We start from the raw sequence: 14,177 nt of genomic DNA, 5'->3' as shown, positions 1-14,177 counted from the left end.
GTCCAGAAAAGTAAACAGGAAAGAAAAGGTTTCATTTTGGCTTCTCCAGTTACGAACGCCAAAACACCACCGTGTCATTCTCTATTTTTAAATCTCTCATGTATGAGTGATGACTGTTTCTGTCACTGCCAGGAAATACCAAGACATGGCTGCTGTAACTGGTAAACAAGACAGGAAGATCCAGCTCTTATTTCAAAATAAGAGCAGGAGGAGTGATAACAGATGGCATCCACACACTGACTGAGGGGTTTTCTTGGCCTTTAGGAGACGACCGACCACAACCGCTCAGCGTAGCGTGAGCTAAAGATGCATTTATGCGTTTCAGGGTTTTGGAAATCAGAAGCACAAAACTGTATTTCAGCTCCTGTAATTTTAACGTTCTGGATAAAACAGTCTCATCACAGTTTTTGTGAATTTTCTTTTGAAGGAAGAAAACCGACACTTAATGAGGCCCCAAGCAGAAATATTATTGCTGCAGTGAAACAAGTTGCTCATCAGCCCAAACTAATCAAACCAAACACGCTGTGACCAGGAGTTCGACCCGTTTGTACCCGTCGAGGAGCCGGCGCTGGCGGGAATCCTGCTTTTCCTCGTTTAGTGCGAGCGGGGAACAGATGGCGTCAGTTTGTCCATCGAGCTGCTTTGCAAATCAAATGCAGCTTCATTTTTCATCCTGCGAGGTCTGAAAGGTTTGATCTATTTTTACCGTTTTCTATTTTTAACCAACGGTCGGCGTCTCTGCTACAGAGCAGCAGGAAGCAGGAAAAAGAACCCGAGTGTTGGTGGCACTTCCTGTCCTGACAGGCGGAGCGGCAGCTGTCAGCAGCTGGAGTTCTTACCTCGATGCTGGTGCTAAGGCTGGGCAGCGTGTCCGAGGTCACCGTTGTACTTTGAAGGCTGGAGAAGTCCCATAGGTTGACGGGCGCCATGGGGTCCGCCCCCTTGGAAGACTCCACCCATCTCTGACTGTCCAATAAGGTCACTTCGTAAAACTCCTGGATATCTGCGAGGACACAGAGAGACACGCAATTGGTAATGGAGTCGTTTTCAGCTTCACTTATTTTATTTGTCTTTGACTGGTAGACTCCTCCCTCGCTCTTATTTTGAAGGCTCCGTCTATTTTGTCATTTCCTGTCTAACAGCTTGCACGTCCTTTGCTCTCCCTGGCGCAGGTCGCAGGTGTAATTAGAGTAGAAATATATTTTATTTAATCAGAATTAAGCTGAAATCTGATCAGTTTCCATTACTAATTTTTCACAATAAAAGCTTTGATAAGAAGTGAAAGGTTCCCGTCTCATAAAACATTTTAGATTTGAGTATTTCTTCACTTAAAAATCTAATTCGCTGAGCTCAGAGCTCACGGAGCAGGCGAGGGAGGCCAGAGTGGAGGACAAACACCGACCTGACACTCGTCGGGGTCACGACCGCGGGTTTTGTTCGAGGCGGAGGCGACACACAGGAAACTGCTTCATCAGGCCGACATTAACGTTCAGTAAAAGTACAGCACGTGACACGTTTGGAGGTTTTCCTCTGCCATTAAAAACTTTTAAAACAGATTAAAGAAAATGCTGCTCACGCTTTCATTTATAGGTCAGGATCAGGTTTCCACAGGTGAGTCACCTGATACACACCTGTCACATTCAGAGAAATGAAGAATAAAGCAAACAAAAAACACTGAATCTCAGATGGAAATCTTCCTGCACAGTGACTCATTTCACTGTTAAAGCAGGAGTAAAAGAATCAGACAGATCAGGAGTTTTAAAGCAGAGCTTTTCAAAATAAAGCACCTGCATCTCTGTGAGTGTTCGAGCAGGTCTGTCCTGTTTTTAAAGAACTATGAATCGTCTCCAGGGACGATGGCTGACTTTAACCTGAGCTATCATACTCAGCCGTACATGCTTCTGCCACACTGTATGGATGCTTATGATTGGTTGTTTTATTATATGCAGACGTTCCTGATGAGGCCACAAGCTGAAGCACGTCGCTCAAATAATGAAGCTTTGACCTCCTCGGTTTGAGCTCAGCAGGTCAAACTGCTGCAGCGAGGGACTAACAGCGACTGACGGCGTGATTGATATCATGACTCCACGTTCAGATGTTTACAGTAGGCTGTTATTATAAAAAGCTTCGCCCTGGCAGCCGCATCCAGCGAGCTTTTTTTACATCCCGAAACACGCTCACAGCGAGCGGATCTAAAATAAGCGGGCTTTCTTTGGCTCGCCGTGGCAGCTGACCGCCCAGCCGGCACAGATGTTTCCCCCTAAACCGTCAGATCACCACTTCAACAACTCCTCGGGATGACCACTGGCCTTTAAATCTCTGGCACTCCCCGCCGTCAGCCCGCAGCGGCGTCTCGCTGCCTGTTAACCCTTTCCACACAGATTTCTAACGACCTCAGAAAGTACCGAGCTCAGTAAAAATGTAAAACGAGTGCAGCGCCTGGATCGATCCGAGGAAGCAGAATCATGACTAATGAGGAATCCCAAACATCCTCCGGGCTCCTGGAGGCTTTACAGCCTCTATTTTGGAGCTTTGGCACATCGAGTGCTATAAATAAAACAAAAAGCCGCTCCGCCATAAAGTCTCCTACTTTTACACCCACTGGAAACTTTCATTGGGTCCACATTTACAATCCGAACCAATCAAATAAAAGCTGCTCCGGCTCCACCTCTGCAGACCGTCGCCTGTCGACAGGCAGCGGATCACCTTCAAACTTCCAGCTCTGCTCGCCATCTTACCCACTGCAACCCACCTGCATCCTGACCCACCCCCACAGACCTTTCTCTGCTTTCCCAGCACAAAGAAACACGACTGCTTTTCACAGACAAACATCAAAACTTTTATTCTTTCAACCTGCCCACTGTTTTCTCAGCCTCTGGACTCTTTGCCTCTGCAGCCTTTAATGACGGTGTTATCTGCTTTGTAACAGTCCAAACTAAACTACGTTCTTTCTGAGCACTCAGGGGCTTCCTATGCTCTGCTCTTTCACAATAAAAGCCTCTACCATGGCTACCAGCAGTGCCACGTGGAGCTGCAACGTCTCTAACCTGCAGACTCACCCTGAACCGGGCTGAATTATCACATTTATCATCAGGTGTGCTTCGTGGGCCGGTCGGTCACATGACTGAGAACAACATGGAGCCAACATCAGTGCAGGAGAGCGCTGTGATTTTCTCTGACTGCAGCTTCTGTAAAAGCCTTTGATGACTGAAAATAGCCTCAGATATCAGCGCAGAAGCTGATGCAAGAACTAAAAATACAAAGTCGCCTCTTTGTTTCCACAACTGTGTGAACTCTGTTCGTCTGCAGCATCCTGGCCCCGAACTGAAGAGTCTCAGCAGCAGCTGGATCCCATCAGGCTCCCACACTCGTGACCCCACAGGGTGAAGCCCACTGACCGTTTTACCAGTGACACCTTTGGTACTTAGTGAAAGACTTGACGGTGGAGATCCATCCAGACTTTAAGCTCAGCTAGCGTACAGACACTTTAGCTTTGGATATCTGCTGATACTGAGCCCCACAGTCATAAGCTGTGCGATTGACACTCTGTGATAAATCCACGCTGCGGACACGTCATTAGCCGCAGGCCGACACCTCCCTGGAAGAATAACTACACGTCGTCTCAACGCAGCGCCTGTGACGGGCCTGCTCAGTAATTCTTGGGAACTATCAGAAAGGATGTGAGGAAACCACGACAAACAGCGAGGACGCCAGAGGGACGAAGCTGCAGCGTTTGGTTTGTTTCTAAACCACCAGGATGCGACCACCACACACCGGCATCAACACCGGGGTAGGTTACATCGTTACAAGATAACAGACCAATACACAGAAGTTATTGATGAGTGAAATAATCCTGAAGAGTGCAGCAGATGTGCACCTCCTCACAGAGTGGAGCAGAGGGAGCTTGTTTCAGTCGGAGGAGGAATGAACTGAGACAAAGAAGGATTATTCTTAGCGGAAAAAATCATGCAAAGCTCAAGTTCAAGAATCAAAATCATGAGCTGGAAATGAGAGAAGTTAAAGTTAGAGGATAAAACCTCCACCAGTCGATGTCAGCAGACTGCCGGCTGATAAAAATCCAGCTTTCTTTCCTCTGGGAGAGGCCGTAGCACTGTGTTCCTCCAGGCTGAGGTACTCCAGTCTGACTGAGGAACATGACGGTGTTTTTAACAGATTCATTATAAGTTGTTAGTGGATGCATTAGTTTAATGGCAGATTTAACTACATGCTGTTGCATCTGTTTTTATGAGCATACTCACTTTTTCTATTAACCTAAATAACATTTACTGACCGTTCCTTTAAAGACGACAAAGTGAAGGATATCATAACATTTTAACGCCGGCCTGCATCACTGTGTGCAGCATGTTGCAGTTCCTCCTGCAGAGACCAGATGCTGCACAAAGCGTAGATTTAAACAAATACAGACACAGATAGAAAGACAAAGTTGGATTACAGGGAGGTGGAGGTCACCATGAGCAGGCTAGAGGATTAAACGATGAAATGTGGAGACGAATGACGAGAAATAAAAACCAGAAATGATGCTCAATGTCAAGTCTGCTTTTGTTTTCCCAGCCAGCGCCCCCTAGAGGCTGTGACATGCAGCACACACTCAGCAACTTTAATTTCATTGGTGCCGGGATGTAAATAGCATGTGCAGTCACTGATCAGATTTTCAGGGAAAATTCTTTTAAAAGTTTCTGATTATGTCTCAAAAATGGTTTTAAAACACTTTTTCCTGACAGTTATGCTCCAAACACCAAATATTTACCTTCGGGACTCTTTCAAAGACTTCTCTGGTGAACATGGCTTTGGTGGGCAGAGGTTAGTGGAAGCAAACGCACACAGCAGGAGAAGAGCTGGTTTATATAGTCCAACAAAGTGGTCGAGAGCGTGCGACAATTTAACAGCCAGAAGTAATCGAGGTCACGTCACTGAATACACGGATGTTCACTGAGTATTTAGTTTCCAGACTTCTGTAAATGAACCAAACTGTTAAACTGAGGAGACTAACAGGTCTAATCGAGAGCACACACTGACCTGCACTTCAAACCAGCTTAAGCTGCTTCTTTCACTGAAGGGTTTAATGCAGCTTTTTTATTCTTTAAACTTAAGCAGTGCAAACTGAGCCCGAGTAAATGAAAGGATCCGGGGTCACCTGACCGTGAGAGCGCTGGTTTCCCTGCTGTCAGTCCGTCTGTCCTCGGGGGACGACCTTAAACACGGCGCTGAATTGATGCCCAATAACAGAGAGACCTCTGTGGAATTGTGGGAGACTCGGAGATCGTTTTACAGTGAAACCAGCGAGCTGCTTCCCAACTTAGAGCTTTCTGTTTGACAGCCTCTGCGGTCACAGCAGAGGCTGTCAAACAGTCTGCAAGACGAAGGAACCGCAGAGACCCTGAACCTGGAAACACGGCAGCAATCTGGGATTTTTTAAAAGCAGGAATCAAAGAAAGGTTCAGAATTTAAACACCAAATCATTACTTTAAATAAAAGAGTAAAAAACAGCAGAGACTCCCTGATTTCAGTCAAACATGAAACTTTTCAAACCCGAGCAGCTTAACCACAAAGATGATGCTTAGTTTTGTTTTTACCCGAGACTTTCTCTCCACATTTAATTATTGACCGAGACTAAAATGCTCGACGGCTGCAGGACGGCAGAGGAACTCTGGGTGACTGGAAGCAGAGCAGCACATCATCGGCCTAAATGCAAAAACTGATCTATTAATCAGGTTTAATAAATCGTGTACACGGTGCATAATCCACAGGTCTGAGATCCACAGTGGGACGTTTCCTCAGACGTCTTCAGCTCTCATTTCTGACCTGCAGGACTGGGATTTAATTAAAACCAGCTGACAGATAACTGGCCCAGTGACTGTGATCACATTAGCCAGTTAGAGCGAGTCGGACACAGCAGCGTCTGTTGTCCGCTCTAAGAAAAGACCACGCCTGTTTAGACTGCAGTCGCCATCAGCACGACCACACTGCAGCGGCATGAACTGGCCACACCCAGAGCTCGCAGAGGTCAGCAGTGCAGATCAGACGCGGATTAATCTAAATCCCACCGACGACTACAAACAAAAGCAGAACGCTGGAAAGTCTTTTTGAAAACGACGAAGAACAAAGGAAACGTTTACACGAGTCTCTCAGCCGCCGCTGTTGGTCACGGCATCGCTCGCCTTCCTCGCAACCTTCTCGCCAAAGCTGAGCTTTAACTCATCTCCAGGTTTATGAATCTCACTCTGAGCCCGGAAACAGCCGCAGACCAACATGCAGATTTAGAGTCGCCGATCCAGGGTCGGCTTTGTTGCAGCAGAAACAGAAAGACGAGAAAATAAATATTAGATGAACCTGATGAAATACTGACGACGACTGATCGCTGGAGTCAAACTGTTTCGTCTCAGGTGCTCCTGAAAACTCACTTGTATACGTTTCAGCTTTAACATCATGAGAAGTCCCTTTGTTCTCCCGCAGCCGCTCGTGTTTACTGATAAACATCCAAACATTTTGGGGTTTGAGCCTGTCTGTGATATGAACACTCAGTGTCAGTGGAGTGGGCAGGTGTTTTTCCTTTAATGTGTCACACATCTGCCTAACAAACAGGTTTGCTGCTCAGCTGAACGTCAAAGCCGTGCACGTGTGAGGACGTGTGTGAAACACGACTCACGTCAAACGTGTAGTTCAGTGTGCGAGCGTCTCTCAGCTGTTCCACGCACAGTAAACACGCCACATAAAAGTTTCCTGATTGCAGGAACGACACCACGACTCTTAAAACGACCCACAACAACCTGTTTCACAAGCCTGAACATGACACTGCGAGCATGTTTGTACATCGTGATGTGAATCTGTGTGTCTACTCGATTCTCCCATCGCACACAGAAACGCACCTCCACACTCACATTTCACCTGGAGAAACACCTTCCTGTAGTTTCAGAATAAGAGCGCTGCCTCGTGACCACTGTAAGCTCCTCAGCGTCACCTCAGCTGACGGTGCAGCTACAAGTGGAACGACAACACTCAGCTTCCAGAGGATGAAACTGGGCTCGATTTTGAGGAGAAATAATCAGATTCACGTTTCATAACGATGCTCCGAATAACGTCGTTGGGTGTTCGTGTGCTTCATCCCATGAACTCTGACTCGCTGACCGCGGCCTCTGTGAGTGACGTCGGGAGGATCGCAGAGGTCCAGATTATAAATGCAACATCAAAAGCTTCACTTAAAACTGATCTGACTCAACATATCGTCACGTCTTCAGAAGCCGGCGCCGTGTTATTCCCACGTCTCTGTGCAGCCCGAGGCCTCTTAAACCTGCTGAATTATCACAGCTTCAGTCAGAATTTGTTGTGTTGAACATTTCATTGTGTTTCTTGATGCTACCTGTTCTGACCCGTCTACCCGACGTGATGTTTGTGTAATGTACGTTTGGTTTGAAGAGGTCCGATTTCACTGCAGGCAACTGCAAGTGACAAATAAAGCTTCATCATCATCGTCATCATCATAATTATTCCCCAAATCACAAACAACAACAACCACAATCAGAGGAGCCTGGATCCTTGAGGCAGACCTGGTCCTGCAAACGGACTGCTGAGAAACATCAGCAGACTCGAGCTGGTTTCGATAAAGGCGTGGTTTGGACAAACTCACGCACTCACAGACATGACCGTACACGTTAAATGTGCAGCTGTGTGAGGAGATGAAGACGTGGAGATTTCCTGTGTTCAGTGTGTGGTCCTCACGGCTTTAACAAAGGAGGGGCAGAATTATCACACAATAAACTGAGAGGTGATGCAAACGTTTCCTCTGTGTTTCTAACGACGCGATCGGGAGCAGCTCAGCAGCTCCACATTCACTCAAAGTTGTACAAACATTTCTTATTTCAGGCTGTTTTGCATCTGCGAGGACACCAGGTCTCCGATGTTGCCAAATCCTGCTACGGCACAATCTGTCCAAACATTCCCGGATCAATGACTCCGATCGTTTCCATTATTCCTGCTAACAAACAGCAGCACATCAAACCAAACGTATAAACACTTTTTCCTGGAGGGAACCTAAAATATCATCAATGCAAAGATGAAAGCAAACCGACATTAACCCTTTAAAGCCGGTCGGAGCAGCACGCTCCGTTTTGTGTAACTATTTTTAAATCCCGGTAGCTCTGCAACCACGTAAGCTAGTGCAATAAATTTTGTTGCATATGAAACCGGAGGAGTTGTACTTACATCTTATGCCATCAGCTTGTCCTCGGTCACGGTTTCCTTCCACATATAGTTTTGTAAAAACAGCATAAAAAGCCCTTCTAGCAACAAAAACATAATACTCCAGAAACACGCTTTGCTGATCCGATCAGCTGTTCAAAACATTTCCTACGTTGGAACAGACGTCAGCCCGAACTATCCCATGTCCGCCATGACCTGGCTGAACCGGAAGTGACGCAGTTTTTTTAACCTTCGAGGCCTTATAAGCCTGTACTGGTGTTTTTAAAACTCATGTTGACTTCATGATTTTCTGGGATGCTTAGAACTCACATTGCGCTGCTGGAAATAGTTTATTTGTGTTGCTGTTTTTTGGCAAATTTGCATTATAATATTTATTTTTCCTGCAGTCTATAAAAATTGGTGTATCTCAAAAATAAAACTATGAAAACACTCAAAATAAACTTGCTGTTGTTAGAAACTATTTTGTGCAACTTTTTTGTATTTACAGTTTTGAGGGATAAAATTTCTCTAAATAGAAATATATGTGTAAAAAAACCAAAACAAAAAAAAAAGATTTTAACTTTTCTGTAGTTTATTGCTCTTTCTTGCAATTTATGTAGTTATTATAGACTTAATGCAGACATATTATCAAAATTTGGGCTATAACGGTTGTGTTGCTGTATAGCTACTTAAAATACTCCCACAAATGGCTCCACAGCATGTAAGAATATAAAGAATATAAAGATAAGCTCTTAAGGTCTTAAAGGGTTAACTCACATCAGTTATAAAACACAGAAGATGCATTTAAAATGTTTCCACTCAAAGTCCAGGAAACAAAACTCCGTGCAGTGTTGTTGGGAACGTGATGTTGATGTTAGAGTCCGAGTGACTTTAAAAAAACTACAGCACATCTCGCTGCCCCGTCCTACTGTCATGGTTCACCTACAGTGGTTGGTAGGTTAAGTTACTTTAGTTTTGGTCTGTCAAAGCTCCATTTTCCAGTTTGTGAAATACTCAGAAAATCCACAGTTTACATCTTATAACGTGACACAAGTTGGATGCTTTTCCTTCCACCTGAGCCTTTCTGAGGCGGGAATATCTTGGTTTAATTATAATAATTATGAGTCGCAGTTTTGACCTTCAGCGCTGGAAACCTAAATTCTGGGGCAGCCAAAAGCAGCCGAGTTCAGAGCGGCAGCAATGAGCAGAATAACATCCAAATCTTCTGGGCTGAAAACCCGATGTTGATTTATTAAATTGAAAAGATTCGCGGGACGCCATCTGTTTCTGACGGAGGAATCAAGCCGGTCTGAACAGAAAGAATGAGAAGGAAAACAAACTGAAGCTGGCGGCTCGCGCTCTCTGCAAATCAGCGGCGGCGGGGGTGGGGGGTGGATTATGGACCGGGGGTAATCGTCGTGTCCACAGAGGGATTACACCATGCTCGGCCTGCTGCACACGTCTCCTTTTGGTGAAGGGGGGGTTGGCAGATTGGAAAACTGTGTGGCAGAAATCTATTTTTCATCAGGGATGCTGGGACGTCAGGGTGAGCGTGACAAACACGCCCAGGCCTCGGGCACGCAGAGCCAGAGGAAGGAGTTTGGGAAGAAGCTCGGCAGCGTCAGTCAGACGGATGAAGGTGATTATTATTTAAAGTCATGAGTCACGACGGCAGAGTTCAGCTTCTAAATGTAAACTCCAGCTCAAATGCAGGCACTCGTTTCATTGGCCCGCAGCTGCTTGAATGAGAGGTGATTGGTTGATGAAGGCAAACGGCAGGTGGAGCAGATTCTCTGACCGATGCTAAAGCACCGCAGGAAAACGGGAAACGGCGTGAAGAGTGGAGAACGACTGAAACCCACGGCGGTAGTTTTATTCATTAACACGAGGTTTCCTCATCGCGCTGCACAGACGACGTCACAGGAAGTCTGTATGATGCCGAGGTCACGTGACACATGCTAACGTTACTTCCACAAACATGACTGCTACATGCAATGACTATTTTCCTTCTGAAGATTAGCAAAACAATCCGGACAAACTGACTTATTTTCTTGCTCGTTTCCTTTGTGCTGTGTTATGAATCAAACGCACCTCTTTGCAGCAGCTTCGACTCTGTCCAAACTCACTCGCTGCTGTGGATGACAGAGCTTTAACCTCCTAAGACCCGAACTCGTTCATGGCATGCATATTTATTTTTCCTTTGCTATTTGGGCTGATTGGGACCTGATGAATGTCAAAACAAAGAATTACCTGAGATCCACATATGAGGACATTGGTTTTAAATTTTGATAGCACAGTGGCAGCATAATGTCCTTGGAAGTGGATATCAGGCCCTTGTAGAGCAAAATGAAGTATTTTGGTCTAGACGTCCCAAAGAGGAAGTACAACTCTGTCTGTGGAGGACGTGATGCCTGCAGGTCTTCAGTGGGGGTCGGTTAGTGAGATCCTTCCCTGCACAGGACCCAAAACTCCCTGCCAGACATCCCCGTGCCCCCCACCACCCGCCCCATTGTTCTCCACTCATTTATTTATTTATAAGTTGAGGAAATTCCCTGTAAAGAGCCACGTTAGAAAACTCATTCAGCAGCACAGAGAGTGTTAATCCAACACTGCAGCTCCTGATCTAGCATTTGACCTCTCTGTGGATTATAAGATCATACCGGGTTATAATTCTGCTCGAGCCGCTGTAATTTAAAACCGCAGGCGTACGCCTTCTATACTGGGATTCATGCGCTGAGCAAAGCTGCAGCCTTTTGTCGACGCAGTTTTCTCGTCTTCCCGTCACGTATCTGCTGTTCTCGTGGGAATGTTCAAGCTTCTAATGATGAGGCGAGTGAAAGTACGAGCAAAGCTCACCTCAGAAGCCCCATCCACATTCTTACGAGGGGCAGCCAATGAGAATAAAGTTAGCTTAAATGTAGGGATGAACTGATTGGCTGCCCAGTATAAGACAAACATGCAAAGCTACCCTAGGAGTGTCCAAGAAGACAAATATGAAGCTGCAAATGAACAGGTGACGACCCCTTTAAGTCGCCCCACCAACCCGCTCTTCAAATGCTTTGTTTACGAGGGGCAGCCAATCAGAGGAAAGATGGACAAAACACAGACACACACCGACCCACAGAGCATCTCACGTCAGCCCCGATGTCCCAAAAGGAACTCTTCACAGCCCCCTTCATAAAACACACATAAATAGATAAATAAATACTAAAAAACAAACTATTAAAACGATTAAAACCAGGATTTGAGGCTTTTGTCCTGATATAAACTGACTCGACGTTTTTCTACGCATCTACTACACCAGTATCCTTCCACACCACCTAAATATTAATGTCAGTCAGAAAGAAACGTAATGAATACAGCTGGGTCCAATTATTTTTGCACGATGGTCTCAGTGGTGAAGACTTCTCCAAACAAAATGTTTCGTCTTTAAAATTACAAATTAACTTTGATCAGTGCGGCTTGCAGAAAGCTCATTAAACAGGCGCTTTGCATGAAACTCGGAGAATCAACATTAATAAGCTGCAGCTGCCATAATCTGATGAAGATAAAGAGCGGAGACGGAAAACGTCTGTCAGCAACACGCCATCCGTTCGGCTCCGAGCTTATCGATCTGAAACCAGATCAAAACCGAGCCGTCGTCGGGGGAAACGTCGGCGTTCCCCCAACAGGAAAATCAGCGGGAAATATTTTAATCACTCAAAGCAGGGCTTCGTTTACTGCAGCAGGAATCACATTTTTACCATAAATAAGAAAAAATTTATTAATTTCCTTTGAAGTACGATAACACAGACTTGAATATGTGGAAACCTTTGGTGCTTGTGTGCGTGACCAAGACCCCACAAAGACCCGTGAGTGTGGAGAAAGCCGGCAGGAATTATTTCTATGAGCCAAAACAAAGAGCTAAGATTAGAGGAAGTGTGACGGAGGACTAACAAAAACACGTCACAGGTTTAATCCTCAAATACTCAGCAGCTCACTTTGTGTCACAGATAAGATGTTTCATAAAATGTCTAAACTCTATGAAATCAATTATGGCCCCTCAACAAAGATCTGACTCGGTGGTCTCTCCTCCCCATGGATATGAGTAATAGAATAGAAATAATTAAAATGAACATTCTGCCACAAATTCGCTCTCTCTTCCAGTCACTGCCCCGGAGATACCCCAAAAACAATTTGACGAATGGGATAGATGGATCTCACGGTTCATCTGGAACAGCAGAAGACCGAGGGTCCAGTACAGAACGTTGCAACTGAAAAAAGAGACGGGAGGGAGAGCTTTGCCGTGCTTACAAGATTACTATTATGCTGCACAACTGAAACCCCTGGTAAACTGGTGTTCCCCGAATCATGAAGCTAAATGGAAAACCATGGAAATTACTCAATTAGACTTCCCATTACAGTCTCTTTTAGGAAATAAAAACCAAGCTGAAAATTTTTACAAAAATTTGAACCATTTGACCCAGTTCACCCTGAAACTACGGTTCAGGGTAGTGAGGAAACTACAAATAGAAGAACAGGCTAGGACCTTGAATTGGATAGCTTATGACCCGGAGTTTGTGCCTGCCAGGCTGGATGGGACCTTTAAACAGAACCTTTAAACTGAGAGGAATTACTTCTTTTTGTTCACTAGCAACAAACGGGGGATTTCAAAGCTATAAAACTATTTCAGATACATACGGACTGGCAAAGCATGACTTCTATAGATACTTGCAAGTTAGAGACTATTACAACAAGACGTTACTATTCAGAGATGAAAACGAATACAACCTAATTCATATCTTTCAAGAGGCATACAAAAAAAGGTACTCTAAAAAGTTGGTCTCAAAAATATACGGAAGTATACAAGCCTCTAAAAATCACTCTACGTTGTATATTAAGCAAAACTGGGAGAGAGAATCAGGCTCACAAATATCAGAGGACAGCTGGTGGGGAATATGTGAGTCTCAGGCTACCACTGCAAATTCAAGGTCCTTAAGAGAGTTTGGTTGGAAAAATGTTGTGATATTTTTTATCACTCCTAAATTCACAGCTCGGCAAACAGGCTCACAGAGCCAGGGCCTATGTTGGAGAGGTTGTGGAACCCCCATGGCAAACCATTGTCATGTATTCTAGGCCTGCCCAAGGATCCAGCCATATTGGGGGGAGGTGGCCACAAAATAGTTGGGATAAAAATAGACTATTCATTTGATACGTTGTATCTTGGCAATTTACCTACGGCGCTTCCACATAAAGATAATTATTTATTGAAAATACTTTTGGCTAGCAGCAGAAAGGCCAAAACCCGAAGATGGCTAAAGGCTGACCCTCCAACTCGGGCCCAGTGGTTTGGGATAGTGGAAGAAATTTTTGGAATGGAAAGACTTACTTTTGTCCTTAGACTTGAGCTTGAGAAATTCAAGAAGCTCTGGGAAAAATTTATTGTGTAGTCCTTTTGTACTGAACAATTAAATATTACCATGATGTAAGTAGATACTAATGTTGAGACTGTGTATGTCTTCCATGCTGACCTAAAGTTTTGTATTCTCATACTGTAAATTAATAAATTAAAAAAAGATGTTTCGTAAAAACAGACTTTACTCGGGCTGCTCGTCCAGCCATCGTCTACCACAGTTTACATTTCACTTCCTATTTTTATATCCAAGCAACAGAATGATGTCATCTCCTTACTCTTATTTTGAAAGTTCAGCCCTTAGTCATTCTAGCCCTGCACTTCCTGTCTAGTGTTTGCCTGTCCCAGCAGTCTCAGCCGGTCTCTGGTTGGTTGATCCTCGATGTGATTCAGGTTCCTCTTCAGAGTCTCGCTCCATGGTTGGGCGTGCTCAGCTCCACCTTGGACTGGGACCATTACCCTCTCTTCTTCTCTGCCTGCAGCAGGCACTGGTTGGTGAGCCGCTACACCGACCAGAACGAGGACCCCCAGCTGCATGACGGAGGAGCTGGAGTTCATCACAAGATGAGGCGGGTTTCAAACGAGACAC

At 45.1% G+C, this 14,177-nt stretch overlaps 1 protein-coding gene across 12 annotated transcripts in view; it reads right to left on the bottom strand.

Moving 5' to 3' along the window:
- The window catches only part of dlg1b (discs large MAGUK scaffold protein 1b), a 100,311-nt gene that overhangs the window by 77,595 nt on the left and 8,539 nt on the right, over window positions 1–14,177 (bottom strand). For all 12 annotated transcript variants that reach the window (XM_080907656.1, XM_080907660.1, XM_080907662.1 and 9 more), the window contains exon 3: window positions 840–1,003. In XM_080907656.1, coding sequence (XP_080763782.1) covers window positions 840–1,003 — 164 coding nt within the window. The remainder of the gene's footprint in view (window positions 1–839; window positions 1,004–14,177) is intronic.

This window comes from Rhamphochromis sp. 'chilingali' (genome assembly GCF_963969265.1).
Source record: "Rhamphochromis sp. 'chilingali' genome assembly, chromosome: 16".
NCBI lineage: Eukaryota > Metazoa > Chordata > Actinopteri > Cichliformes > Cichlidae > Rhamphochromis > Rhamphochromis sp. 'chilingali'.
Note: the sequence above shows the minus strand (reverse complement) of the source record. Positions and strands in the feature narration are given on the sequence as shown.